Source organism: Vulpes lagopus, chromosome 3 (genome assembly GCF_018345385.1).
Source record: "Vulpes lagopus strain Blue_001 chromosome 3, ASM1834538v1, whole genome shotgun sequence".
In the NCBI taxonomy this organism is placed as follows: domain Eukaryota; kingdom Metazoa; phylum Chordata; class Mammalia; order Carnivora; family Canidae; genus Vulpes; species Vulpes lagopus.
The window spans coordinates 65,070,931-65,096,413 of NC_054826.1; the positions used below are offsets into that span (position 1 = coordinate 65,070,931).

Here is a 25,483-nt window from a genome sequence, read left to right on the forward strand (position 1 = left end):
TCAACATGTTATGGAATATAAATGTTACATGTCAGAATTCTGCAACAGTTAAGCCTGTACTCATTTAATCACACTCCTGGAAAAGGAAAGGGACTTCAAAACTAGTCTAACCTTCAGGTGGTATATCAATGACTTCTAATTCAGTGAACATGCAAACAAAAATTCATTTAATTCTGAAACAGAAGAAGAATACTAAGCAAAAACTAAGGGAATCTGAATAATGCATACTTTAAGATGTATTAATACTGGTTTATGAATTATAACAAATGTACCAATCTAATGTAACATGTTAACAATAGGGAAAAAGGGGTTGGGGTATAAATGGGAATTGTGTGTAAAATCTTAGTTTCCTGTAAATCCAAAACTGTTTAAAAATAGAACTTATTTTTTAAAATCCATTTAAAACTCTGCAACATAATCTACAGATTATAATACACCTGCTAAACTCCTCTCAGAATGCAATCCAAATGCATTTTAAGAGCTGTTAGACACCTACGCATGCATACATACATACACACACATACACACTTTCCATCTATGGACTTAGAGACTTAAATATATGAGGGAAACATTTTGTCTATGCTGATTTTGGTTTTGCCCCTAGCTGTAAAATTATGAACAAGGCTCAGGCTTCCTTTTTCCTTCCAACTAACCTAAACTTTTTGGAGTATATCCTGTAAGCGCTTAATAATTCATTAAGAAGCAATCCCCCATGGGATCCCTGGGTGGCTCAGTGGTTTAGCACCTGCCTTCAGCTCAGGGCCTGATCCTGGAGACCTGGGATCGAGTCCCACGTCGGGCTCCCTGCATGGAGCCTGCTCCTCCCTCTGCCTGTGTCTCTGCCTCCCTCTCTCTCTCTCTCTCTCTCTCATGAATAAATAAATAAAATTTTAAAAAAAAAGCAATCCCCCAGTTAATCTTCAAAGAATAAGAGTATCCAAACTCCAAGTAATATCAATTCTCCAATAAATCACATCTTTGTGGTGGAAATCATTGAGTCTTTGATTTTACTTTAGAGGGAATAAAGGGAAAAGGCTATGCCTTACAGCTAGTAGGGAAAACAAGCAGCCCTAGTATGGTATGAGACCTAGTGGAAGGACGCCGGGCAAAGAGGCAAGAGATCTAGCTTCCAGCTTCAGTTCCACCACTCATCTCCTCTGTGATCCTTGACTATTTCCCTGAACATCTCTGATCCTCAATTTCCATGATCTCAAGTCCATTTTAACTTTATTATTTGTTCCATGAATCAAGAGGTCCTTTAGTGGGACACCTGGGTGGCTCAGCAGTTGAGCATCTACCTTCGGCTCAGGGCATGATCCCAGAGTCCTGGGATCAAGTCCCGCATCAGGCTCCCTTCAGGGAGCCTGCTTCTCCCTCTGCCTGTGTCTCTGCCTCTCTCTGTTTCTTTCATGAATAAATAAATAAAATCTTAAAAAAAAAAAAAAAGAGGTCCTTTAGTTATCATTTCTTGACTATGCCAGATATTCTAGTTAATTCTTTTATTTTTATCTGTTCTATAAAATTTTTAAAGCACCTAGGAAAAAAAACCAATATCCTGTCATAAAATGAATGCTTATTTCTACCAGGGGATATAGGGTGGGGGGATACAATGAGTGAAAGATAAGAAGTTGAACAGCCATCATAGCTTTCCATTCCATTAACCTTGTGCGTGTGTGTGTGTGTGTGTGTGTATTTACTTGCTAATCAGCATTATGACACAGGTTTTGACTTTCCCTTTAGAAGACTATCTGAATTCACCTGTAGTTCCAGCAAGTTTATATCTTTTTTTTTTTTTTTTTTTTTAATTTATGATAGTCACAGAGAGAGAGAGAGAGGCAGAGATACAGGCAGAGGGAGAAGCAGGCTCCATGCACCGGGAGCCTGACGTGGGATTCGATCCCGGGTCTCCAGGATCGCGCCCTGGGCCAAAGGCAGGCGCCAAACCGCTGCGCCACCCAGGGATCCCAGCAAGTTTATATCTAAACACAATCTTAAGTTTGGTTCTTCTATAGAAGGAGTTGGAACACTTTTTCTTAAAAGGCTAGATAGTTGGGACCCCTGGGTGGCTCAGCGGTTTGGCGCCTGCCTTAGGCCCAGGGCGTGATCCTGGAGTCCCGGGATCGAATCCCACATCGGGCTCCCTGCATGGAGCCTGCTTCTCCCTCTGCCTGTGTCTCTCCCTCTCTCTCTCTGTCTCTCATGAATAAATAAATATATATATATATAAAAAAAAGCTAGATAGTTTGGGGCACCTGGGTGGCTCAGTTGGCTGGGCATCCAATTCTTGGTTTCAGCTTACGTCATAATCTCAGGGTTATGAGATGGAACCCCTCCACTGGCTCCACACTCAGTGGAGAGTTTGCTCAGGAGAGTCTCTTTCCCTCTGACCCTCTTCCCCCCAACTCACAAGCTCTCTCATACATGTGCACGCTTGCTCTTTTGCTCTCCCAAATAAGTAAATACATCTTAAAAAAAAAAAAGAAAAGCCAGGTAGTTTAGGCTTTGTGAATCATATGATCTCTGTCACAACTCAACTTTGCTATTGTAGTGCAAAAGCATACATAGATGGGTGTGTGTTCCAATAAAACTTTATTCAAAAAAATCAAGGGATGGCCTTGGCTGTAATTTGTCAAATGCTGTTCTAATATCGAGGGCAGAAAAATCAACTGGCAAGACAGATTTTGTAAAACCACATGAGTTCACACTGATATAAACTGTTTGCAGGGACAGAATGTTTATGAATCATGATCTTCACATACCTGAGAATGTTCAAGTTTCCCCTGCGTGAACAGGTCACATCACCAATACCTAAGACAGAGCAGGAAAACACTCTCCCTTACATGGTTGTTATGACATAACAGGGGATGTGTTAATTTATATAGGCAAAATTTACAAGGTGACCTGCAAAAGTAAAATACCAGGTTTTAGCAACTTTAGCAATAACAGAAACCCAAACCCGATTAATGCCAACCACCACTTTTTCTATATATTAAGCTAAACTAATTCAGGTAAATGTCAAGGTCACTGACTTTCCTGGGAGAGCTGTTCTGTTTCCATGCAACCCAGTTGGTTTAAACCAGCAGACCCTTGGTCATCCATAATCTGCTAAATTTCAAAAGGCCAGACTAACTGTTTGAGCTAACACAGATGTCCTGATTCACTATGGAATGGGACAGGGGTAGCTCATCAACATACATGGATTAATTAGGCCAAGATCAGATCTATCATCTCTTAGGGTCTATCTTGATAAAAATGTACCATTCTGTGAGTCACCTTGCTAATAAATTCAACTCCATGTTAGCTACCAGGTGTTCAATAGCAGGCTGGAGCAAAGAGCCAGCCCACAAGGATCAAGCAAGTGCCTTTTTAAAAACTAATCTTAAGAAGTTCCTCTACATGGCTTTGCAAAGTAAGCAAAAACCATGCCAAATAGTAAAAAAGGCACTTACTTGACTCCCACAGGCCAGCTCCACACTCTAGCAGCTAAGATGTCACTGGCATGGTACATGGTAGAAACGATATCTTGTCAACCACTGTAGAAATGGTAGTGAAAGACCTAAAAGAATAGAAAAAAGTAAAGTCAATGTCAAAGGTAAAGGCTCTCCTGAGCCTGCTGACGTGGATATCTCAGCATATGACAACAAAGAAAAGAAAGCTTGAAAAGATGTTGTTTAGGTCACTTTTAGCTGCTGCAAGTGACCTTTCAGACAAGAGGGAACTTTTGAAAGAATATTAGCTGTAACCTAGAATAAATCCAGAAGGTTATGAGAGACTCTCAAATATACATTTTTCCCAGAGAAAGAAAGTATTGAATCTTTGATAAGCTCACACAGAAGTATAATTGAGAATCTGAAGCAACAATTCATAGACCTATAATATCTTTAGAAATAGTTTTAAAGAAGTGAAATTTTCTCACTCATCTCTATGCTTCTAGCATTTAAAAAAATGGAATGCTAGTCAACAATGAAGAAGAAATGAAGAAGAAATATTTAAGATTTTTTTTAAGTAATCTCTACACCCAACATGTGAACATAGAACCCTGAAATCAAGATTTGTATGCTCTACCAACTGAGCTAGGCAGGTACCCCTTTTCTTTTCTAAACAACAAACATTTTTTAAAACTGAAGGGGACCCTGGGAATAGAAGTCTCAGATTACTCCTATTCATTTCGAATTTTCACTAGTTTCCGAAACAAATTGACAAAACTTAGAATCCTTGGTGCACTTCAAAAAAAAAAAAAATCTAATTCATTTACCTAGCCACACAACCCCCTGGTTTAGGAGTTTCGTTTCAAAATCCTTGACTTGAGGGTACCAAGGTGACTCAGTCGATTAAGCATCTGCCTTTGGCTAAGGTCATGACCCAGGGTTCTAGGATGGAGCTGGAAACATTTCAGGCTCTCTGCTCAGTGGGATGTCTGCTTCTTCCTTTCCCTCTGCCCCTTCCTCCCCACTCATGCTCTTTCTTTCAAATAAGTAAATAAAATCTTTTTTAAAAAATGCTTGCCTTTTGGGAAACTTAATCAGGGATCATTCAAAAACCAACAATAACAATTTTTTTTCTCCAAAACAACAATTTAAAAAAGAGCCTGTTCACATACCACCTCATTTCATAATATCTACACTATTTGTGGGTAAAATAATTTGTGAATAAAAAATTGTGACTTGCAAGAAGAGCAGCAATAGTGAAAAAACAAAAATCATTCTCAATAATCAGTTAATTCTCAATTCTTAATTCTCGATACAAAAAAAAAATAAAAATAAAAATTCTCGATACTCTTTTTTTTTCCATCTAATCATTCCAAATCCTCCTCCAAAAAAATTTTTTTTCATTATCTCCTCTTTTATTTGCAGGTCCCTCAGCATCCTTTCCCTCAGAACCAGAATGGAAGAAATGAACAGCAACTGAATTTAATCATTCTTGAGGCAACAGAATCTCTCCAATAAGAAAAAGCAAAAATAATTTTTCATTATAAATTAGTTTTAGCCAAAAGACTATTCTTGCACTATTTCCTAATTCAAATACGCTTAAAGTTGGATCACCTTTTTAACAGACAGTCTGATGATTCAAATTGCCCAGGCCTCAATTAATTTAATTAGAATGGGATATTCACTGTTAATGGCATATTTGGCCAGACTACATCTTGTGTGCCTAGCTCACATATTCTTCTTAATTTTGGATTGTGTTTGCCTTGCCTGAGCTACTGTCCCTGGAAAGCATCCCATGTATTAGTGTTTCCCTTGCTGCATCAGCATTTCTGATTAAAGCACAATAGCAAACCATTTGGAGGGACGGCCTTAACAGAATTCTGTACTATGTATTCTGAAACATTATCCAAATCATTATCAAAAATCTTGCAGGTGAAAAGACAATTATATGAAATTGGAAGAAAAAAATTTTATCAGAGATTGCCTACAATCTGATGACTACAAAGTAAAGGCTACTCAATGGCAAATACATATGTAAGGTTTATTATTAAAACAAATACTTATTTCACATCAACTATCTACCTCAAAAAGAGTACTTCCCTTCCCTCATTCCTAGACTTTGTTTTTCCTCTGCTCCATAAAATCATGACACAAAAACAGTCTTTTTACCATTTAAGGCACATAAGCTTTTTACAAAAGAAAGCAGTCCCAAACTGCAAATTATTCCAAACATACATGAAAGAAACAATGAATAAAGGCCACCAAGTTTCCTTCCACAGTTTGTCTGCACTTTACAAGTCTGAGCATCTTTATAGAGCAAACCAAGTTTTTGCTGCAGCAGCTCAATCCCACATGAGCTTGCTGTATTACAGCAGATACTGTTCTGCATCTTGCACAAGACATGTTCATCTGTGTAACGAAACATTCTTCTTCTTCTCTTTCTCTCCAGAAGTACAAAGAATTTTCCCAGGAATATGATAAATGAGTACATTTCACACCAAAAAAGGGGGAAAAAAAAAACCACATTTCTAATCTACTTTTAAAATGACATAATAAATTCCTCTTTTCCTGTCCTCCCAAAATAATCAGCTAAAAAGACGCTCAGTCAACAAAAGAATGGTTAAACATGAGAAATAGAGAATGAAACAGTTAAGAATGAATGAACCAGAACTACATGTATCAACTACATATTTTTTAGAGCATTTAAGCAAAAACAACAAATTATGTAACTATATACAGTGTAAAATCTTCTAAGTGAGGTTTAAAACATACTTACAGTACTATGCAACACTGACAGACAGAGCAAAAGCATAAATACATGCATGGTAATGGTAAATACCAAATTGGAAAGGATGGTACTTTTGGGAGACAGGACAAGAAATAGGGCTGAGGAAGGATATTTGGGATAGCAATTATAGTTATCCTGTTTAATTTTTCAAGCTAAAAGAAATAAGCATTATACACATTTTTATAGACATGCTATACTTCATACTTTAAAAATAAACTTTTCACCTTGTAAGTTTAACGGAATACAATGTCATTGTCTTATGAAGGAACCCCCACCATCACCCCCAAAAAACCCCTCTGGTGATGGAATGCCCTTTCCACCTGAGCTTTAAGAGACAGCTCATCAGTGCTGACCTGTATTTTCTTCCACCAATGTGCTACTTTCTGATGCTGGCTGTGATGTGACTTTCAGATCCATAACTCAGGGCCTCAGCCAGCTGGTCTCTACTTCTAATCTTACCAAGAATACTTTTTTTAGGCAGGAAATCTGCTAGAGTTCCCTTTCATTTTCCCCCTTTATACTGCTAAAAGCTCTAGCAATCATTAAAAAAAAAAAAAGTCCTTACGTATTTAAAGCTCACCCGACTTTGCGGCACTTGGCCAAGCTAGGAACTTGATTTCATTCTGAATCAAATGTCAATGTAGAATGAGATGTTAAAATTAATAAAAGTACTAGTTGCAGTTCAATTTTCCGTCTAATAAATGAATATTCCAAAATTCTGTAATTGTATACAATTGTTTTACCATCTCAACAATGTTTAGACAACATTTTGTTTTGAAGCTTAAGTCAGAGCTGGAAACCAAAAAAAAAAAAAAAAGTCACTTTTGGAGGGGGTGTACTTGCTTTAGAAAGTACAAAATAAATTACTAACATGCATACATGTAACGAGACATTCACCCAAAGCATTCCCTTGGGATCCCTTCAAAAGAGAAAAACAAAACAAAACAAAATCACTATCACCTCTTCAGGATCAGAAAACTTTTTTTTCCTGTCTATTCAGCAGCTTCTAGCACCAGCATGCAAAGATCAGAGAAAGAGGGACAAGAAAGAGAGAAACTGATAGAGACAGACATAAGCTGGTATTCTCCAATTTACAAAACAAATGTAATTCCATCAAGAGCAAATCAGAAACTTCCAATCTTCTCATTAGGTTTTTACTATTTCTCCTACTCCATTCAATCTATCCTTAAATACTTCAAAGAAGTATTCTGACATCCATATTCTGTATAAAAACGAAAAATAGGTTTTATCACACTTGGCTACTTGCCACAGCCCTGCTTCATGGCAGCTAGCAGAATGCTGGCAGTGCAAGACACAGGATACAGTGGGGGCAGGATGGAAATACAGAAGATTAGTTCCAAAATAAACACCTCCAAAAATCTGTCATCTTTGGAAATATACACATGTAGGGAATCTGGAGTTGGCAGTACTTCTTTCAAAGAGTTCCTTTAAAGCCCAGCCCTTCACCCTTCTCCTCTACCTGCCCCAAATACTTGCCAGGCAGATGCATGTGTCAATTTCTTAAATCACTTACAACACAAAAGCACTACATTATTTTTCCATCACTATTTTTACTTAGCGTTTTCTAAAGTCCTGCTGGTTTCAGCATAATCTGGGAACTCTTTTGAAATGATTTGCTGAAAAAAAAAAATGATTTGCCACCACGTGAATCTTTTATTTATTTATTTATTTTTGCGTGAATCTTTTTAAAAAGTAATTCCTTCTTCACATTTCCATGATTCCCATCACTGTATTATCTAGGCACAGAGAACGAGATGAACTGTAGATGCATTATTCACAGGGCTGAAGAATTTAGACAATGGTCTCTAGGACATTTTAACTCACTGCCTCTCATTTATCCAACACTGTATTAGTCTGGGGAGAATGGACTACTATGAGCAACTAATCACCTGAGGTTTTCACATTCAAAATTCCTGTAGTGTAATTACAAAGGAAAACAGGAACATTTTCTGTTTCAGACTAGCAACCCACAACTCAGAATTAACAAATTATTAGAACAGTCCATCTTAGCTCAGCACTACATGAACTGCTTTTTTCCTTTTCCTGTCGCTCACAACTCTCTGGATTCCCCACCACATCTTCACCTCTTCCCTACAGCCTTGATAGTTTGGACTGGACTAAAGGCATAATAAACTGTTGAAGAGGAATGCAGGGTAAATTGTCTATCAAGATATCAGAAGTAATTATGCAAACTGTCATGAAAAGGAAATGGAAGCTATTTTTCTTCACTAAGCCCTTGACCCTTGTGAGAATAAGCAAATATATTATACTTGGGTTTATGATTTTATACAAGCCCCCCTACCATGAAATAACATAAAAATTACTATTACTATATAAAGTATTTATGATTTTATACAAGCCCCCCTACCATGAAATAACATAAAAATTACTATTACTATATAAAGTATTATTGAAAATGATATATGTCTTAGAATAAGAAAGCCCTTTAAGCTCACCTGATTAAGCATCCTTATTTAACTGACCAAAAACATTAAGACCAAAGAGGTAAGCCATTTGCCCAAGGTCAAACAGCAAGTTAAGAGAAATGAAAAGAATCCAGACTCCTACTTCTATTGTATCACATTGCACCTAATCCTCCTCAATCAATAACTTTTAGTTTAGTGAATAACACACACACATACACACATACCTCTCACTTCCATCTCTTCTTTTATCCATCTCAGAAAACTAATAAAAAATTCTGTGATGGTACAACAATCCTTTATTCCCATAGATTTCAAAAGGCTCACTACAGGACAAATACACTCTTCTGACAAAGTAGATATTGTAATGGCTTTAAAAAACTGTTATAGTCGGGGCTCCTGGGTGGCTCAGTTGGTTAAGTGGCTGACTCTTGATTTCAGTTCAGGTCATGATCTTGGAATCGAGGGGTAGAGCTCAGGGCAGAGTCTGATTGAGATGCTCTTTCCCCCTCCCTCTGCCCCTCCTCCTGTTCACTCACATGCATGCACTCTCTCAAATAAAGTATTAACAGAAAACAAAAAATTGTCACGATGATCAAATACTTACCTCTGTATTATAATACCTAGAAGACCAAAGAATATGTGCTTTCTGAATAAAGCAATCCAGTGAGTCAAATAAAATACGAAAGAATTACTTCATATAACTTGTTCTTGATTATTATGTAGTTTTATTTTTTATACTTCTCTTGAGAAATGGGTGGCAGAAGCTGTAGGAATCTCATATCTTCATTTCTAATGTGAAAAGGGAGGTTGCTAAAATTTTAAGAAAAGGTGCTTAGAAATGACTAGGTTTTTGTTTGCTTCAAATATAAAAGACCATCATACATACAATGCTCAGTATTCCCTAATGGTAAACAAATATTACAAAAATGGAAAGCTGAAGAGAACATAGTCAAAGGAAATTACTCAAAAATATTCCTCTAATTAACGTAATGTGAAGTTTCTGCTTTGAAAGAGTATAATACACAGAACACACACTCTTCAACAAAGATTTGTTGAGTGCTCATCATGTTTTGTAAACTTTTTCCATACTGGTGCGCAAATCTTTCAGATTCAGATGGCATGGGATTGGGGATGGAGGCAGGAAAATGGGAATAAGGTGGGCATCTGCTTCAATATATAAATTTAAAAATCACTAAACCAGATCAGCACATTTTCACATACAAAAGTAGAGGTACAGAAAAGACAGCAATGAAACATACTTAACATGACTGTAAAAAGAAACACACAGAGAAGGTCCAGAAACAAAGTTTCAGCACCTGAGTATTAATAGAATCAGAAAGCCCCTGAAATGAATTGCCTTTCTCCAAGGTACTAGCTGAGTGACAGTCCACATCCAATCAAGTTCTATCAATTCTATTTCCTAAATCTGCCTTCTCTCTATTCCTTTTCTCTATCCCTAATGCTACTGTCCTCATTCAAACATCCTCTGCCTGGCCCATTAAGATGTCCCTTACTGGGGGCGCCTGGGTGGCTCAATGGTTGAGCATCTGCCTTCAGCTCAGGGCGTGTTCCAGGGGTCCGGGGATCAAGTCCCGCATTGGGCTTCCTATACGGAGCCTGCTTCTCCCTCTGCCTGTGTCTCTGCCTCTCTCCATCTCTCTCTGTGTCTCTCATGAATAAATAAAATTTAAAAAAAAAAAGTAAGTCATACAGAAAACTTCCTAATCATCTATCTTAATCCAGAAATTAAAAAAATAAATAAATAAAGATGTCCCTTACTAGTGGGGTGCCTGGGTGGCTCAGTTGGTTAAGGGTCTACTTTAGGCTCAGGTCATGATACCAGGTCCCCGGATGAAGTCCTGCATTAGGCTCCCTAACCCTGCTCTGCAGAGAGCTGCTTCTCCCTCTGCCTTTGCCTGCTGCTCCCCTTTCCTGTGCTGTGTCAAATGAATAATAAAATCTTAAAAAAAGAGATGTCCCTTACTGGCCTTTTGGCTTTTCTGGTCCCATCATCCTCTCCAATCAAGCCTTCACACAGCTACTATTGTAACCTACCAAAAAGCACAAACTTGATCATGTGATTCACCAAACTGAAATTCTTCAGACACTGATTGACCAGCAGTATTTTTCCAAATTATGGATTAAATTGTGGAATCAATTTAAGTGGGTCCCAACCAGTATTTCTTCAACAAAACAGCACAGAAACTATGTATGCCTCATACATAGTAAAAATATTGTTCCGTGAAACTTCTCCTACTTTTACGCACACATGCACATTCTGGGTCATGATATAAAATGTATTTCTACTGTGGGCTGAGTTTTAAAAAAAAACTACTGACCTACATAATAAAATTCCAACTCCTTCACAAGTCCCTTCACAGTCTGATTCCCTCACCATAGCACACTAGTTAAGAGACAGACTCTGGAGCCAGATCGCATGGGTTTATTTTCCAGGTATGCCAGTCGCAGCTGTGTGATCCTGAACAAGTCATTTACTGAGTGTCACTTACCAGCTGTGATCCTGGGCAAATCAACCAATCTGAGGGGAACTCAGTTTCACAATCTATAAAAGGAGAATAGTAACAGTACCATAGCATATGGGTATTTAAGTGAAATTATCTATGTTAAATTTGTAACACATGATGCACTTAATATTAATTATTATTGGTATTACTACTACTGACCAGCCTAATATGTGGTTATTCTTGCCCATACTCCAGTTATAACAAACTACTGGCCATTTCTCAAATACATCTTCCTCCCTCATATTGTCATGTCAGATGTTGGTCCCATCTAGAATGTGACCTTTCCAGTCCCCAGCACATTATATGTCCTCCTATTTCCGCCTAAATGAGGCCACCCCTGTGAAGCCTTCCCCGGTTCTCTTGAGTAGGTCTAAATGTTCCCACTGAGCCTCTGTAAGGGGAGCATTAACTAGTTACAGTCTTGCTTGTCAGTGTCTTCTAGCCAAACTGTGACCTCTTTGGACTACCTCAGAGGCATCTCTCTTTCCCAGCACAGCATCTTTCAAACAGTAGTTCAACGATATTTTCTGAATGACTCCAGGTTACTTACCCTTACTAGGTCTTTATTTTCTCATATGTACCATAGGGGTAGAATTTTGCCTGAACAGTTGTTGTGGAGTATACTAGACAATGTTATAAAAGTGATATAGAGGCAATGCTCAACAATGGGTGGGACTTAATAAAATCCTTAGCTAAATTACAAAGATCCTAAGGAAGCAATACCTTAGACCCTTAGTAGCTAATACATGGAAGAAAGGATGGAGAAAGAGATTTAAGAAATGTAGTCAGAAAAATGGTGAACTCTCTTGGAAGAAAACTATAGTAGATGCTTGGGAAAAAAAAAAAAAAAAAAAAACATGGCTGAAGGAGAAGACAAAGAGAAGGAGGCCCCACACAAATACCCTGCCAGGCTGAGACTTAAATTCACCTCCAAAACATGTCTTGTCCACCTTTGTATCCCTCGCATTAAAACAGTTTATGACACTTAAGAAAAAATGAACCTATCTCATCCTCAATGTCTTCATCTATAAAACTGGGATAATAATGCCTCTCATAGGGTTATGGTGAGAATTAAATGTGGTAATACAATGCCCTCAGAGCTTAGATGCTTTCTCCTCTATCTACTCCTCTACATACACATCAGGTAGTTCAAGCTAACCTATTTGCTGTCCCGTTAATTTGACAAATTATCAGTCACATTAACTTTCTCTAAAGTTCAAAGCAGATATTAATACTCTTAAACATCCTATAACACCACTTACTATAGATAAGAAGCATAATGTAACCTCTCTTAGAAGGCAAAAAAGAAGTCTAAAGGATCTTGTAATCCATGAGGCAGTAGAGTTTAAGACTACATTGGAGACTTTCCTCTAGACTCCCTCATACACATAATAGATTTCTCAGCAGTTCTCTGGTGATTATTACAAATGCTCCCCAAACAATAAAGTAGACAATAAAGAGAAAAACTAAAAACTTCAGTTACAAAGTATAAAGGGTAAACACCCCACTCTTAATTAATACTGATTAATACTAACAATGTCCTTAAAGAACCTTTGGAAAAGTCTCTTATTTTTAAGAGAGATGTCAAAATGCAATGTCATATTTTCCATTTTTTCCAGAACTGCATTAGGAAAAGTTCAGTTTTAGCATGCTATTAGACCCAGCTGGTGATGTAATTTACCAAGTTATATTTTTATCAAAATAAGAAATTCAAGCCTGTACACAGTTTATGCGTCAATAACTCACTAAACTTAATAAAATTACTTTGCTTGAAGTCAACTTTTACATTACACAAGCTCTCTCACGGCAAGCATTTAACAAAGTGCAGTGAAATAATTAAATGGACAGTTTCTCTTGTGTGTTCAATATGCAGAGGACAACTGTTTTTGTTTTTTTTTAAACACATGTCATCAAGCTTGACCTAAATCAGGGAGTAATTATTCAAGATTGGGTTTGAGATAAGTCACTTACTGAAAAAATATGGCCCCAACTCACTTTTTTAAAACACACCTCTTTTTAAAACAAAACACACAACTGTGTAATTTTGTTGGAAAAGAACTGAATGTGAAGGCCAGCAGATGGGGAAGCCATTTTCAGCTTTGTAGTAACTTGCTGGCCTACCAAGGAAAAAGCCATTTCACCACTCTTGCACTGGTTCCTTAACCTACGGTCTTTTTGAGCTCTCAAGTCTATGATTCTTTTAAGTACATGTCCTCCATGGTAACATCGTAAGTTTTCCTAATAACATGTTACCCCAGTAATTGTAAAATACCCATGAGCCATGATATAGTATTAATCAGACAAATAAAGAATAGAGGATTCCCTTTTGTTGAGTGACTATCTCAAGATCTTAAAGATTAGTGTTATCCTTAATCACAAAAAGGAAAAAAAAAAACAGTAATTTTTAAGGAAATCCACAGAGGTACAAAGCTATAATATAAAAAAGAAACAAGCGGTGCCTGGATGGCTCAGTTGGTTGAGTTTTCAACTCCTGATTTAGGCTCAGGTCATGATCTCGAGGTCCTAGAACTGAGTCCTGCATCAGGCTCAATGCTCAGCAGGGAGTCTGCTTGAGCATTCTTCTCCTTCTGCCTCTGCCCCTGGCTCCTGTTTTCTCTAAGTAAAGAAATCTTTAAAACAACAACAACAACAACACTTCTGCAGTTATTCAGATAATGGTATCAATAAAGTGCTATTGCAAAAGACAGTGACCACTCTGGATTTCAAACATGAGGCAGCCCTAAAACCAAAACTGATTTTTGTTATGTTTGCATACACCATTCTTGATGCTGCATTTTCTACTTAGATTTCCTCTTGGACTCAAGTTCCATAAAGCATAAAATAGAGCCCATTGGGACTTAGAAAAGGTCAAATAATCGTAATCTGTTGAATAAGTCCAAATTTACTCAAGTTTTTTGTGGGGTACAAAATAAGCATGATTTTAATATAAATAAAAGGATGGTTGCAGAGTGCCTGGGTGGCTCAGTCAATTAAGTCGCCTCAGGTCATGGTCTCCGGGTCCTAGAATCAAGCCCCACATGAGGCTCCCTACTCAGTGGAGAGTCTGCTTCTCCCTCTGCCCCCCACCCAGACTCTCTCTCTCTCTCAAGTAAATGAAATCTTAAAAAAAAAAAAAAAAAAAGGATAGTTGCTTCCTTAAAAACAAATCTGCTCTTGGAACACCATGTGTCAACTACACTTCAACAGAAAATATTAATAATAATAGTAAATTTTAAAAGTTTGCTCTAAACATTTATTCAGAACCATCAAAATCTTAGTTTTGTAGTAAACAAAAACAATAAAAATGCTAGAACCTGATTCAATCATATATTTCTATTAATCTGGGCATTAATCATACTTTTGCTGGGCTTCGGGCAGGAAGCAAGTACTACCATAGAGCCAAGCCAAAGGTACTCACTCTGTGCATCAGTCTACCATAAAGAAGTATAATATACAAAGACAGCACTGGCAATACCAAAGTTTAAGCAATTACCCAAATGTGGCTACCTAAGCAACAGTCCATTAAACAAGTCACACTGGGGACAGGGGGGTGGGTGGGTAGATGAGCATACCTTTACACTGACAAGCAGACAAAAAGGTGCGTATTCAATTAATGCATGTCTGAGTGTCACTTATATACGGAGCACTGTGTTGGCATCTATGAGAGACAAAAATCCAGTATCTCCCTACCTCCCCTGTAAGATAAGGAACCCACAAATGAAATATTTAGATAACAAGACAAGTCAGTGTCAATCTGTGTCCTGCTAATAATAAATCCTGTCAGAATTTAGACAGGACAGAATAGAACCAAAGAAAGGGATTAAGAGCCAGGAATCACGTAAATTAAGATTCTGATGAGGAAGATCTTGAATCCACCTCCACTTAAAGAATTTTAATCTCAGGGGCATCTTGGTTGTTCAGTCAATTAAGCATCTGCCTTTGGCTCAGGTCATGATTTCAGGGTCCTGGGATCTACCAGGATCCTCTACTTCTCTGTTACCAGGTATCTCTACCTCTCTGTCAACAGGGAGCCTGCTTCTCCCTCTCCCTCTGCCTCTCCCCTGCCTTGTGTGTGAGCACACTCTCTCTCAAATACATAAATAAAATTTTTTTTTTAAAAGAATTTTATTTTTTTTAAAGATTGATTGATTGACTGATTTATGATAAACATAGAGAGAGAGAGAGAGGCAGAGACACAGGAGGAGGGAGAAGCAGGCTCCATGCCGGGAGCCCGACGTGGGACTCGATCCCGGGACCCCAGGATCACGCCCTAGGCCAAAGGCAGGCGCTAAACCGCTGAGCCACCCAGGGATCCCCTAAAAAAAGAATTTTAACCTCAGATGTAATTAACCACAAACATAACCTAGTAAGTCACTTCCCTCATTCCCATTAGACCTGTTTCCTCATCTGTAAAGTGAAGAGGTTAGACTCAAAGCGGAGTAGTCGTAGGTCACAGTCTCTAACCTGAAATGGACCTTAGAGGTTAGAGGAGTTGATTAGGACTGAAATTCAGTTGCAAGAACTGCATAAACATTTAGTATAGCTATATGCAACACTGGGCTAAATACAGTGGGGTATCTGTGCTGGGATCGATCTGGCTAAATAAGACTGGCCAGACCATGAGAAACCCAATTAGAGAACTGGTACTTGCTTCTGTGGCAGGTAATGGAACCTCAGTTCAAGCTGTCAGGTTAAAGTAAAATGCTATCACTGCCAAAGAACTATATAATGTGTAAAACAGACAGGGACAGCCACAAACTCTAAAAATCCAATGACACACTTAAACAAGATATTTAGTAATTCAGCATAGCCGTTGACCACTAGGAAATGTTAACAGTCAGGCTTTCATAATCAGAGGTGAGACAGTTTGATTTAGCAAAGCAATTACCCAGCTCACAATGAAAGGAAGTTCCCCCTCAAAAAATTACCCTTGAAAATAGCAGCCACCTTCACTAACCACACAGAAAAGCATGCAACAAACATTTAAATAAGTCTTGGTTACAGTCACAAGCTGAGGAGCAGTAACAGGCTCTTCATACAAGAAAGGAAAAATTACACTAGATGGTGCTAAAAATATTGAATAAGCCCCTGAACCTTTATTTCTATTTACTTAGTTGAATGATCTTTTAATGAGGAAGGTGGGGAAGGGACAAGTTCTGTTTTATAACTTCGAAACCACATTTACCAATGCGCTGATCTGTACTGCTTTGAACTCATTCTGTAAACTTGGAAGAGATTTCAAAACACATGCCTCTCAAGCAAAAAAATTAACCAGCACCATAATTGGTTATGTCCCCCTGGCTCTAATTTACTGTACCTACTACACCAGAACAAAAGTGGCACAAGCTGGGCTTGTGATCTAGTCCAATGCAGAGTGCCATCTGCTGCACATGCACAGGATGTGTGCCCTATGCAAGATTCAACCTTAGTGTCTCTCAGGAACCTTTGTAAGAGCAAGTTGTCTGTTCCCATATTTGCCTCAGACAACAGCTATGCCTCAAAAACACCTACTTACAGGAGAATTCCCATTCGTGGGACTTTAAAATACCAATACTATCCTAACAAACAACAATTTTGTAAAGGAGGAGAGCTATGAAGAAGCAACTGCACTTTATAACGAAAAGAACACGATAAAGAGGTCAGGATATCTGGGATGGGTGGGAATCCTAAAACTGTTGCATATTAGCCGTGTAATCCTGGCCAAGACCTTCCCCTTTTCTGGGCCTCAATTCCAGGCATAAAATGTCAAGAGTTAAACAGATCTCTAAGCGATACCTTTCAAATTGAGTCTTGTGAGGAATCCTAGAATAACAGATGGAGACAGCTATATACGGGATGGCTTCAGAGCAAGCGTAGAAAGAGGGGGGAAAAAACCTGTTTACATATTTTAAATAATCAGGTACAACTTTTTTCAAAATTGTACAATTCTAAGTTCATTTACAAGTCAACATTCCCATGATAACACTTCAGCCCTTCAGAAATAACACTTCACTTTAACTGTTCTTTCAGTTACAAATTCAGCACATCACTTTTACCCACCCCAGAATAGCACAGAAGAACACTTTCATGAAGTACCCACACAAGGAAGACACTCACAGCCTGACAGATTCGCATAGTGGAAAATATACAAGGCACAAATTTAAAAATGCTAAATGAATACCACACCCAAACAGCCTTAAAAAACAAACTGCGCAAAGTCAAAAGGTGTATTAGCAAAATACAGGGATAAAGGCAACTCGGGAAGTCTTGAAACGGTTTGAGGGAGAGGGTAATGCCATCAGATTTGGGGGAGGCTTTATGTTTTCAGGAAAATAAAACACATAAATGGAGGCTATGAAACATGCGGATCTAAACTGAACTGTGGGGGAAAAAGCTCGGCTCTCACCCAAAAGCTTCAGCAAAGCAATATGTCAGTATGCCAAATACGAAGTACAAATCTTCACAAGAATGAGGATAGGATCCATACATATGACTAATAATAACAGTATCATCTTGCATTTGCAGAGCATTAGTTCTTTTCATAGCTCTTTCAGACACTTGGTTTTAGGCTGTCACCAGTCCTGGGGTATCCTCTCTGAAAACCCCCAGGCCAGTTTCCTCCCAGGAGCTCCGTGGCCAGAATAAGGCAGGTGCATGGGATGTACTTGGGCTGAGCTCTGAAGGTACTGGTGTCTGCTCTCAGGCCGTCTTGCAGGGATCCTCTCCTGACCACACTCTACATACAACTCAGCCCTAGGAAATAAAATCTACACTCCTCCTCTCACCGTTGGCCAGGGACCAACACACAGCGGGGTCTACAAAGTCCAAGGAGAGAGAACCGGTCAAGAAGTCCATACCAAGTCCATCTCTTACCATCGAAAAGGAAAAAAAAAAAAAAAGAAGAAGAAGAAGAAAGAAGGAAATCCCAATCGCTCCCAAATACGCCCCAAAAGGCTGTTCAAACAGAAACTCTCCTTCGTTGCCAGCCAATGAGCTCCAGCAATAACTGGTTAATGCAAACCACCAAACGCCTGCCTCTGCGAACAACTTGCAACAGTCGCTCTGCCCCCGCCCGCTGCGCACCCCCGGGGGCTCTCCAGGCCGGCGCGAGGGACCCCCGACCACGACGACCTCCCGCGACCCGCGGGGACGGAGCGCGCCTCCCGAGGCAATGCAGCACCCGCCGCGAGGGGGCTGCTCCCGTGCCCACGCACGCAGGAAGTCACGGAGGGGATAAAGTTTGGTCATCCCTCTCGCCCGTCCCCGGGGTCCCGGCTGCCCCCCGCTCGGCCGCCCTCCGGACACCGACGGCAGGCGGCCGCGGCAACTCAGGACACCCCGACCCGCCCGGAGGAGGGGGAAAGGGGACAACTTGCACGGGGCTCGGTCCACGAGCAATGGGGCAGAGCTGTTTTTAAAAAAAAAAAAAGGGGGGGGAGGGACCGAGACCGGGAGCAGCCGGTTGAGAGGTTCAAGTCCCGTCCCCTCCCCGCCCTGGGGCCCCGGGTCCTGCGGGAACATCCCCGCCATCGCCCCTCCTCCCCTCCTCCTCCCCCTCCTCCTCTCCCTCCTCCTCCGCCTCCTCCACTCGGCTTCCTCCGCCCTCCCTCCCGCCCTGGTCGCCGCCGCAGGCGCCTGAAGGGCACGGCGGCTCCTCGGCGCCCGGCAAGCTCGGGAGCGGCCGCGAGTTGGGGGAACTCGCCCGCTGCCCCGGCGGCCTGCCCGCCGGCGGCTCCCACACGCCAGCGCCGCCCCGCCCTCCCCGGAGCCGCCGGGCGCGCTCGCTCACCGTCCGGTGGTGCTGCTGCTGCCGGTGGCGGCTGACGCCCAGCCCCGGGAAGCAGCCGGCAGTCAGCGCTCCGCAGCCGCCGGCGCCCCCGCCGCCGCCCCGGGAGGAGAGGAGCAGCAGGAGCGATCTACCTGCGGCGGCCGCCATCTCTCAACTGGAAACGGCGCCGACCCAGGCAGCGCAGCGGACGGCCGGGGCGGAGCTAAGGCCCGTCACTCAGCGGCGCCGGGCCAACCGCCGCCCGCGGCTGAGTGGAGGGGGCGGGGCTTCCTGCAAGGCCCAATCGACAGGCGGGAGAACCACACTTGAGGCTGCCTGTCACCTCCAGAGTTACCTATTGTGGGACCTAGTCAATTACGGGCAAATTCTAAGGAACCGGTAATCGGCACCGGAGCCCCTCGGAACAGCCGCTGTAGAGACCGGGCATATTGGGTTCGGCTAATCCTCACCAAGGATAGAGCTGCGATAAGGGTGACTGGGGGGTCATATTCGTGCTAAGCTTTGCACTTTGGGAGTGTTCTAAGTTGGCAAAACGTGAACCCAATTAGTAAATCATTAAACTAGGGATGCTGGAACTCTCAGTGACACGCCCAGAGTTATCGTTCATGACGTGACTGATGGTATTTGGATATGCTGAAATTAACCCGACGTCAAAGGGAGATCTAATGACCGTGAAATGTAGCATGATATAGGAGGGATTAGAATGCTTGTGATATCAAGGTCCCAGAATGAGTGCACGCCATCAGAGTGAATTAACACACCTATCTACATGTCAGATACTCGATTCGTTTTTACAGCGCCTTTTAGACTGATACTCTTACACTCTCCAGAAGGAATAATCGTGTTATTACTATCTTTGACCCTATGCACACTTATTAAACTGTGGAAACAGAACACGTTGGCAATGTAATCGAAGTCATGTAAAGGTTATTTTAATGAATTTTGATAATTTAGATAAGCTAGCCATTAGGATACACTTTGGAATAATTCTTGATCTCTCTGTCTCTCTCTCTCTCTCTCTTTAAAGGTTTTCTTATTTATTCATGAGAGACACAAGGAGAGAGGCAGAGACATAGGCAGAGGGAGAAGCAGGCTCGCAACTTGGTCCCCGGACCCCAGGATCATGATCTGTACCAAAGGCAGATGCTCAACCACTGAGCCATCCAGCTGCCCCATCGATCACTTCCTCTTGAAAAATACTTCATTATCGGGATCCCTGGGTGGCGCAGCGGTTTGGCGCCTGCCTTTGGCCCAGGGCGCGATCCTGGAGATCCGGGATCGAATCCCACGTCAGGCTCCCGGTGCATGGAGCCTGCTTCTCCCTCTGCCTGTGTCTCTGCCTCTCTCTCTCTCTCTGTATGACTATCATAAATAAATAATAATAAAAAAAAAAAAAATTAAAAAAAAAAAAAAAAAAAAAAAAAAGAAAAATACTTCATTATCCCCCAAGGAACAAGATAAGATCATAACGAAAGCTCATCAAAGACTGTGAAAGAAGTATTTCCTTAGAAGAGGATTTCCTTAAAAAAATTTTAAAAAGAGGATTTCCTTGCTGTTATTATAAGCTGGATAGTCCTCACATCTTTTAAAATCTGAAACAGAAAAACAGTTTTTAATAAGCAGCTAAAAGTATTAATCTAGATTTTGGAAAACGTCTTGGTAGTGTAGCCTTAGGTGATCAAGCTGAAACAAACAAACAAAAGTATATCACACACAATTCTACTGTATCACTTGTTCGAATAATATTTTTTTTAAGGCTTCACTGAAATGGTACTTGTTTGGCCAAGAATTGCTAAATAATGAAGTGGAGCTTTTGGTTTGTTCAATCCTCCCACCCCACCCCAGAACAGTAAAATGACTAGCTTCTTTAGGTGAGAATATCACACCACTCACCCAAAAGGCATGTATTGCCCAACAAGTGGAACCTGAGAGCTCAAGAATGCAATGAGGCTGTCCCACCCCTGCCATTCAACAGCTGCACACACTAATCCTCCTTGATGGAAATCTGTGACATTCCTGGAACAACTTCCCTTACAATCATTTTCTGCCCATCTATATTTATCCTATCTGCACGTTATGTATTTACCTGTGCTATGCCATTTCCTCCTTCTTACTAGGATTACCATGAATTTTACTTTTTTTATTTTCTATGCCTTTGCCATATCTGGCTATGAATCAAGATTGTCCCTCCATCTCCATCTTATACTTCGAGAAGTTCTACTGGAATTGTTTTTCTCCTATTTTTCCAAATACAGAAATTAGACATGCATCCTGCAGTTCTGAGATTTAGTCCTGCGCATTTGCAAAAGAAGCACAATAAATAGGGGTTTTTTTTAACTGCATAAACCTGAAACCAGAGGGATTACCAAAAGCTTCCTTCTTATTTACCAAAAGATGCCATCTTTTATCTACCAAGATAAAACCATCGATGCACCCCAAGTAGGCTGTGTAATTTGAGGGTCCACTGACTAAACTGAGTTCTAATAATCCAGGACTAGAAATTAAGCAAACATCAATTACCTCCTCACAGAGAAAGTCTTTTCCATAGCTGCAAAGGATATTTCTCACATTAGTTTGTTGGCCAGGCCCCATAATAAGAAAGTGTAGATAGCTCAACAGAAAGTATCCTCATTCCTAAAAAAATAAGTAATAAATTACCTATGAAGGAAAGGAAATTAATATTCATTGAGTACCTGCTATGCCAGGCACTGTGCTGATCACAAAATAATATTTTCATAAAAAATGGCAAGGTAATCATGAAAAACTTCAAAACATCATAACTTTTGAGGATAAAAAAATTGAAGAAAACCTAAATATTTTCTAACAGGGAATTTGTTAATAAGAGACTAATCCTATTACAGAATATTATACAACCATTAACAAAATGAATTATCCCATCTTTACTTTAAAGAAATAATAATGCAGTACAGATGAACCTTTTAAAAGTTATTTATATACATAAAAGTTACTTATATCTATTTGTATATGTTATATATATATTTCAGATACAGAGTGACTTCTGGAAAAAGTCATGTTCACTCTGGGGACTTTTGAGGGGTAGCTATCCTTTTGAATTTCCCATCTGCATGTTATTTTTATCATTTTAAAAACATGGTCACTGCAATCTACATGGCCACAGAGTTGTTTTCTGTGCCAATCTTAAAACAGGTTGATCTTTTTTTAGCTAAAACTAATCAGAACAGATTTCCTGGAGCATGAAACTCTAACTAGGCTCCCTACTAAAATGTACACCGAAGTCAGCTCCCAATTATGACTCAACTCAATGGAGTATTTGCCTAAAAGCTTTCCAGAATAGCCAAGATAGGTGATGCACACAGTTCATTGACATGGGCAAGAAATCATGACAGGGATCTGCTTAGAGATCTGGGGGCTGTGTTTCATTGTTCACAGATGGTGTGAATTGTTATGCAAGTAAGTTCAGCAATTCTTAAAGAATAGAGAAAAAGTATGATGTAAGTATAATAGTAAAAAAAAGGAGAGCAAGAGGAGAAAGAGTTTTACCGTCAAATATTTACCATATCATAAATCACAGCCTAGATCTGTTTTCTGGTTATTTGGGGTTCACTATTTTCCTAGGTGTCATTATTCCCATTTCTCTACCCCTACCCATCTGCAGCCATCTCACCATCACTACCACTCCCATTCCCATGACATCTTCACTTCTGTAATCTTTTATGTTTTTTTCTTCAGCTTCTCTGGGCCAGAAACATTTCTAGTAAGTATAGCCAAGAAGGGCTGAACTCCTCATAAATCCCACCACATATTCTTTCCTGTCTACATTTACATCTAGTCTCACTTCATTGAACACAGTTTTTTCCATCCTTATTTTTATCTCTCCTTTTCTTCCTCCAATATTTCCATCCCCCTTACTCTAATAGAAACTGCAACCTTACACTGGATTATGTACATACTTTACATACATAATTTACATTGATATATTTACATGTGACCTCTTAAAATTTTTGTATGGCAGGAGTCTCATGCCCTGGCCTCCAAAGAATGACTGACTCCATATTAATTTTGTTAACTCAGCGACCCCATAATCTAAATTCTTTTAGATCAGGAACATCAATCTGCAAGTTCTCTTCTATCGAGAGCAGGACACCAGGAAAACACTGAGTTGAAAAGGGTAGGGCTTGTTCAAATAGGACTGTCGTTATTCGTGTTTCTCAAGATCTGAGAGGTTGGCAGCAAGCATTAACGCTGTCCCTTCTGTGTTGGATTGGCTGTGCCTTCCTACAGCCTTTGCTATTTACTAGACCTTTGGAGCCAGGAAGTCTTTTGCCTCTATCTGAAGCGATTCAAAGGGGCAGAACACTAATTTTGCACTCAAATAAACCACACACCTCCACAGGATTTCAGCACTCATTCTTACGGAACCAAACACCATTCCAGAGTAGCCAAAAGTGTCAAAATATCACAAGAACATTCTCTAACAATGTTATAGCAAAATTCTGAATTGGTAAAGTACTCCCCTCTTTCAGCAATCTCTAGGTATTTACTACTTATACCCTAAAAATGCCCTGACATTTCAACCTCCAGCTCTGCTTCTGCTGTCCCTATAAGCCACCTGTTCCACCTTTTGAAGACCAGCTTTACCTCCTCTGAGAGTCAATGTTCAGGTAAAAGTAAACTCTCATAGTTGATGGTTTGACTTTGTATCATAGTACTTTCATGCTTGACGTGAGCTGATCTGACAATGAGGTCGGCCACACTCCCTTGGTTATCAGACCTATGATTAGACTAATCTTGTCGCCTGGGTCACAGTCCCCTTCTCTCATCTTCTAAGTATAATTTGTATCAAGATTATTTGTGTTACTATATTTCTCTTACAGAACTCTTCCAGGTTAGTGTTGCCAATCTGGCAAACTCATTTAAGCTAACTCTTTAGACGATAAGTACTTCTTGGATTGCCTCTTTTACACAACATTTAAATTTATAGGACCCTCCCAATGCTGAGAGCCAAAATATTTTCACAAAGTATGGCAGGCTTCACAAAATTATTCTGGGGTGAGATAGTCCATTAAGTCTTCAAAAATTCATTAATACCAAGCCACATTAGTCTACCTACTTCAAGGTCAGATTTGTCTTTACATTATGCCGAATGTTGCCCAAATTTCAGCTCCTCTGAAACCAAACAAATTTCGTGTCAAATGCTATATTCATTCTTCACTTTGACATCATGCATATAATCTTCATCAGTACTTATTTATATGTGAACACATAAAGACTCTGGGCTGTGGGTAGCACTTGGTAGGAGGCAGAGGGTGGAGGAAGCTGTGGGCGTGAGACTGGTCACTGCCAGTTAACAACAGGTGCGAATGCTGCTCTTTAAATTTAGCCATTGCACTTGGCATCTTGTCTCTCAGCCGTCACTTATGGCAACCACAGCTGATTTGGAAAGGATCAAGGAAAGAATGACAGAAAGGGTCACATTTATTAAAAGCCAGAGAGAAAAAGCACTTTGTTCTCTTTTATTTAATAAAAGCTAGCCTAAGAAATAAAAAGCAGCATGATCTTGGGAAGTGTAAAAACAGCTTAAAAGAATGAAAAGGGGAAGAAAATTATTCAAAGAGATAGCAATTATTAACAAATCATTCTTAATTAGGCACTTTAAAAGCCATTCAAGCTGCCAAAACTTGGGAGCAAAATTATTTAAGATGTGGGTAGAGACTCAGAAAATAATTACTATTAATTGGGAGTTGGGATAAGAGAAAGGGACAAGACCTGGATGAGGATAATTCATTTATTCATTCATTTGATCAGTCAGTCAAGAAAAATATATCGAATGCCTCTTATGTGCCAGGCAACATATGCCAGGAGAAACTTTCTAAAATTTACATGTTTTGCATCATATAGTACTTTTTTCTAAAATGCTCGTCCTAACCTTGAAACAAGATCAATTCTTCCCATAACTTTGCAGTCAAATACTTATAGACCATTTGAAAGAATTAGAAAGATCCCTTGGGTTATCTTGGAGTCTCTATACAACATAAATTTAAAACAGACTACCAATGTAATAAACCACTCCACCCACCAAAATTAGTAAGAAGACATGAAAAAAATGTAGTTGTTGTCATTGTGTAGTAGGGTACAATGCTTTTTCTTTTTTTAAATAAAGCCATTTTTTAAGACTTATTTATTTATTTATTTTAGAGAGAGAAAATTAGAGATAGTATGAGTGGGAGGGGCAAAGGGAGAGGGAAAGAGAATCTCAGGCAGATTCCATGCTGAGCTCAGAGCCCAATTTGGTGACTTGCTCCTAGAACCTTGAAATCATGACCTGAGCTGAAACCAAGAGTCAGACGCCTAACCAACTGCACCACCCAGGTGCCTCAGTAGAGTACAATTCTAGTTTCTGACTAGTTCATTGCCTAGAATATAAAGAAAATTTCCATCTTAGGGAATTATAAGAAGACATTTTGTTTCTTCCTTCATGCCTTGTTTGGCTAAGATATATAGATTAGGTTGAAAAGGTCCCTTTGGCTTTTCTAGCATCAGAGAGA

General features: G+C 39.9%; 1 protein-coding gene across 2 annotated transcripts in view; it reads right to left on the reverse strand.

Annotated features, from left to right (window-relative positions):
* The window catches only part of MCU (mitochondrial calcium uniporter), a 199,594-nt gene extending 180,462 nt beyond the window's left edge, over positions 1 to 19,132 (reverse strand). The window contains exon 1 of one of the 2 annotated variants that reach the window (XM_041747214.1): positions 18,957 to 19,132. In XM_041747214.1, the coding sequence (XP_041603148.1) occupies positions 18,957 to 19,103 (147 nt within the window). In that variant the 5' untranslated portion in view covers positions 19,104 to 19,132. The remainder of the gene's footprint in view (positions 1 to 18,956) is intronic. The other variant, XM_041747213.1, reaches the window with a different exon arrangement.
* Positions 19,133 to 25,483: the final 6,351 nt, after the last annotated feature.